This window comes from Corvus brachyrhynchos, unplaced genomic scaffold (assembly GCF_000691975.1).
Source record: "Corvus brachyrhynchos isolate BGI_N302 unplaced genomic scaffold, ASM69197v1 scaffold237, whole genome shotgun sequence".
NCBI lineage: Eukaryota > Metazoa > Chordata > Aves > Passeriformes > Corvidae > Corvus > Corvus brachyrhynchos.
The window spans coordinates 370,182-375,516 of record NW_008238959.1 but is presented as its reverse complement, the minus strand read 5'-3'; the positions used below and the strand labels follow the sequence as shown (position 1 = coordinate 375,516).

General features: G+C 37.8%; 1 protein-coding gene across 1 annotated transcript in view; it reads left to right on the top strand.

Annotated features, from left to right (window-relative positions):
* The window catches only part of EXOC2 (exocyst complex component 2), a 114,060-nt gene extending 109,183 nt beyond the window's left edge, over positions 1 to 4,877 (top strand). Inside the window, exons 26-27 of the mRNA XM_008637081.2 lie at positions 1,309 to 1,368; positions 3,303 to 4,877. Coding sequence (XP_008635303.1) covers positions 1,309 to 1,368; positions 3,303 to 3,396 — 154 coding nt within the window. The 3' untranslated portion in view covers positions 3,397 to 4,877. The remainder of the gene's footprint in view (positions 1 to 1,308; positions 1,369 to 3,302) is intronic.
* The last annotated feature ends 458 nt before the right edge of the window (positions 4,878 to 5,335 follow it).

Below are 5,335 nucleotides of genomic sequence, written 5' to 3'. Positions count from 1 at the left end.
TCCTAGAATCAACACCTTCAAAAGGCTTTCAGCAATTTGTCATTTCTCACTGAGGCAAGACCAAAGATAAATAGTGTGGGGTACACACACACATTAGTATAAAGGGGGAAGGAAAAGCATTAGCACCAATAGTGGTTGATGCAGCCAAGGCGTGTGAAAACAGGCTATGATAGCTGTCAGAAGTTTTGAGTAAAGTTGATTGACTGAAATTTCTAGGTGATTATGGTGAGGATTGGATATGGGCAGATTCATTCATTATTTTAATAACCTTCACTTCTTTTAAGATTTGCATTACATGTCCCTGCAGGTGGCAATTTGGTCATCTTACCTAATCAACAGTTTTGTAGATCTTGCAAGTCTTAATGTGTCTTCACAGTGTCGGTGTCCTGTGGTGTCACTGCAGTCCAACTCGGAGTACTCACTTCCCTATTCTAAGTGTCTGATAGTGACAAAGGCCTCTAAAAGAACACTACTTGGCACTGGCTCAGGTTGGATAAAATGGAAACTATATTGTCTGTAATCATCGGAGGGCAAAGCACAGTGAACCCTGAAAGATGGAGCATTGTAGAGGTTTTTTTATTCCTGGACTTGTCACTAGTAGTAGTTGCCACAGGTCACCATATTAATCTTTTGCTGACAAGACTCTACCTATCTATGCAGGTCCTGCATTGTTGCCTCACTTCCATTCCACATCTGTTGCCCAGAGTGGGGTGGTAACCCCATCTTTGGAGTTACTCAAAACTTGACTGGATAATGGCCCAAAGAAATCTCCTCTAACCTTGAAATCAGCCCTACTTTGAGATCAGGGTTGGACCTGAAGTCCCTTCCAACCTAAATTGTTCTATGACTCTGTGTTACCTTGATGCAAACCTACTGTAATTCTCTTTGTAGGCACCTTTCTGTAAGGCAGAATGCAGTGGCCCTACTAAGCACAGAAAGAGAAAATCAATGTTTTATCTGTTCTTCATACACTGGTGGTCACTTCAGGCAGAAGGCAGGCTGGCCACTGCCTGTTAACTCTTGAACAGTCCAGGATGTCAAGCACAGTCTTAAATCGGCTGCTGTTTTAACATTTCCTGTTGATGTATGATGTACATCGCATTAGGAATGTCAAGATACTTGCTTGACCCCATCACTACTTCATGTTCAATTTGCACATGAATGTCAGGTCTCAGGTAAATATTCTGTCAATTTATTGAAAAAAATTAATGGATAAAATATAGCATTTCTCTGTAGAATTTATAGAGGGAAACCATAAATGCTGAGTCTTTTACTAGCAGAATATGAGTATTTTTGTCTTCCTTGCAGGTCAAGCTTTAAGCAAGCTTTGGAAGCCTTGCCTCAGCTCTCAAGTGGAACTGACAGAAAGTGAGTACAATACACCTTCTTGTTTCCTTTATGGTCTTTGGAGCCATTGCTTTTTACACTTGTAAGAAAACTTTGTTATAGGAGGGTTAACTTTCACTGTATTTGACCCTTCCAAATTCCAGAGCAGAGGCCTCTGTCGACAGAGTAAAGAATAAGCTCAGTCCTTGCCTTGTTCATGGGCTATTAAATTACCCAGAAGAGCCAATGGCTTTGTGACATATCCTGCTTGCCCATCCTAGTCTTATCAGTTCAGTGCAACTTTGTATTTGTCTTGCAGTATCAGTCTATTTTAGCCTTCCTTGTTAATCTTAAGGTTTCTTTGAGTTCCATTGTATTATATTACCGAATTTAGCAGTAATTAAAAAAATGGCCGAGAACAAAGGTCAGGCTTTTGCAAGCTGATGCATGGAGAACTCACAGAAATGGCGTGTTTTGTTTTAAAAACAAATAAGGAAGGTCTTTGGCTCTTTCTTAACATCAGGAGGAGGAATTTTGGGTTCTTCCTTTTCCACTATAACAACCTTTGACGAACAGGTTCCATTGCTGCATCCAGCCTAGTATTTGGTAGCCTATTTTACAAGCACAGCTTAATAAAGAGTAGTATGGTAAAACTAGGACAGATTTGTAATGAGCAGAGTAGTGTAAGTATAAATGGTTTGAACTAGATATTGGTTTCATTGCACTTTCCTGCATCAAATCAGTTTGCCCTTAGCAGTCAGAATTTAGAATATTTTGTCGACACATAAAGAGACTGTTTGTGCAGCTCATGGTCTGTGGGCTGTGCCTTGTTTCAGTTGTCCTCTGTCTGTTTAGTCAAACCTACTCTTCACTAGCCACAAGTCTAAAGATACCTCCTCATCTTACTTAGCTCTTGTGCTTTGTTAGACATCAGTTTTGAGTAAGGACAGATCTTTTAACTCAAATTTTCCAAAACACCTGTAGAAATTTTTTTTTCACTTAGTTACAAGCATCTGAGCTTCATGAGACAGATGAGAATCAAGAACTGCATCATTATTACATCTGCCTCAGAGTTTTGAGTCCCAGAGTGCAGAACTTGTTCTGTTTCCCAGGTCACAACATGACAATTGTCATTGTTCCAGGCAGCTCATTGTAACCTACATGTATTTGTGTAAAATAACACATTTGTGCTCTGAGAGCTGTTTATGTGTGTTCATTCACAATCACTGCTATGATGCTAAGTGATGAATGTGGACACAGTCATCTTCCAGAGGACCCGCTGAGGAAGCAGATACTGATTTTTTGGTTTAAGTTGTTATTCTTGGGCTAGTTTGGGGTTTTTTTACCACACAGTGTAATTTTTTTTTCTCTCTCTTACTGGCTGTTCAGTAGTGCAGCATGCCAAAGAGTTCAGGTGATACATGTCTGCCCTAGGTGGCTTGTTTTTGAAATGGGGCAGAAAGTTCAGAGATCACATTATTCCCTAGAAAAAGGAGAAAATAAAACACCCAGCCAAGACTGTAAAATAACTTAATGCATCTCCACTGTTACAGTAAATATTTTCTACGACAGGCCCATCAATACCACTGCTCCTACACCTGTCATTTGTGGATTATAATAAATATTATTCACTGCACCAGGTACCTTCTTGACAGCTCAGTAGATCTAAATTAACCATTTTTATGCCTCCAAATGAACTCGTACACAGTTTATCTATTAGGGACAAAACCACATGATTGGGGTGAATTAATGTTTCTCCTAGAACAGTCATACTATCTCTGATCTTTCAGTCATGATACTTAAGAGAAATCTACAAAATAACTTCCAAAGACAAGGCTGAGAACTGAAATTTGCAATTCAGCTACACAGAAGAAAAGCAGACAGTGTACCTGAAGTCCCAGACAGAATAGTCAAAACTCACAGTAATTGTTCCCTTTTCAGAATCTCCTAAAGTTGTAACTATTTTCCCTTTACAGGTTACTAGAAGAGTTGCTAAACAAATTCAAAAGCAGCATGCACTTGCAACTGACCTGTTTTCAAGCTTCTTCATCAGCCATGATGAAAACATAGACAACAGCACAATGCAGACAAATGTGCTTAAACATTGTCCATTTTTTCTGGACTACTTCAATTCCTTTGAACACCCTAAAGAAAACAAAAGGAATTCCACTGGAAAATAAATTGAGATACAACTTTTTCAGTAATGGTATGGGATGTCCTGCTGAGTGAGACTTCTGTTCCTATGTACTTCGATAAAATGGCCTTCTGTCTACTGTATTTTGCTTCGTGGAGGGAATTAAGTCAATTTTGTTTACATACACTTGTTCATGAAGAAATATTCATCGTTGTTCTTCAGTCTCAGTTTCACTTGTTAATAATACATTGAAATGTATTTTTAGCAAATGTCACCTTAAATTTGAGTATTACTCATGTTGTTCAGTGTATCAATCTTAATTTCTAGATGTAGAGTAATACTGAAGTGACTGGAAGATTTAAATTCTATAAACTATTGAGAAGTATGTAATGAGCATTGCCCCCTAGAGCTGACTAAAAACTGTCCAGATACCATATTAAGTACACTGCTTCTTTTGCATTTAAAAATGATAACTTTTTTTTTCTGTTCTCATCTACAGTTTCAGTGTTTGTAAGTCTGATTTCTTGGGGGCTTTTATTTTCTTGCTTATTTCTAATTAAACATGTTGCTGCCTCTCATGTTTCTCCCTTCTGTTGGAATATTGATGGTAACTGTCACATCTGAAATAAGCTCTACTTTCATTGGCAATTAGCAGAAAAGCACTCCGAGTTTATAAGATTAGTAGAAAAAATGTCCAAGTAAAATATTCTTTGGTGTTAAGGAGTAGAATAGTTAATAGCTTCTCACGTAGTAAGGAGAGCACAATATGTAATTTGTTTTGCTTCTTCCTTCTTACTCTTCTTGTTTTTTCTTGCTCTTACAGGCTTACTACCACTGTCTTCCTCTTGTTAGTCAGTCCTCTTTTCCTCTGTTCACCACTAGTTATTGGATTTGTATGGGGGGAAATAGGGATTCAGGAGAGAAGAACAGTTTGGCTGCCATTGTTTTGGGGGGTAACAAGTCAGTTTAATTTTATAACCGATATCATGGCTGGGAATTAAATAATGCAGTAATAATATATTCTTCCTGTAATTAAAGTCATTTTGAATAAATCATTTCATGAATAGTGCATAGTTTTCAAGCAATTTTTTAGTGTTAGCTCTTTTCTTTTGCCAGTTAAGTTATGTGCTTTAAAAATACAGTGTACAATTCCTATAATACGTAATTTTGGAGAAAGTTTGATGCACATGTAGTCACTTGTTAAAAAGTTCTGTGTAAGTATTAGCAGCATGTTGAATGGAAGTGTGAGACTTCAAATATATGTTATTATCATTAAGCACCTGGAGCGATGTTGTTTTAACTGTTGTCCTTTCTAAGGTGGTCATGGTCCCAGCTGCTGGTATTAACTGAAACAGTCATCCAGTTCTGTAAAAGATTTCACTTCAGAATAATAAAATATTAAGAAATATGGTCATAAGCTCTTCTTGAGTCCCTCGCTTTCCAAAATAATGTGATTTCTTTGAATTTTGCTAATCTACCATTTCTGTATTCATATCAGACATGTTCTAAGTATTGAAAACCTGTTCTATTGTCTATACTGGATTAACACACATTCAGACATCTCTTTATTGTAAGATCATTCTCTTACTCATCTTTTATTACAACAGCTTGTTGCTTGTCTTTAAAACCTGAAGTCAGACTTCTGTGTAGTTGCTTCTCTGTAGTAACTTACACTTCAGAACATCTCATTGACAGCAACGAGAATAACGTGGAATCGATCAAAATATTCCTTGAATTCCATCAGTCAAGTCAGAGCACTGCATTTGAATAAATCCACTTCGTGGATTAAGGAAGTCAGCGAGCATCACGCTGCAACAGGAGGTATTGGAATCCCTTGCGTGGAAGGGGAGTTGGGACTGCTGAGGCTTCATAGCC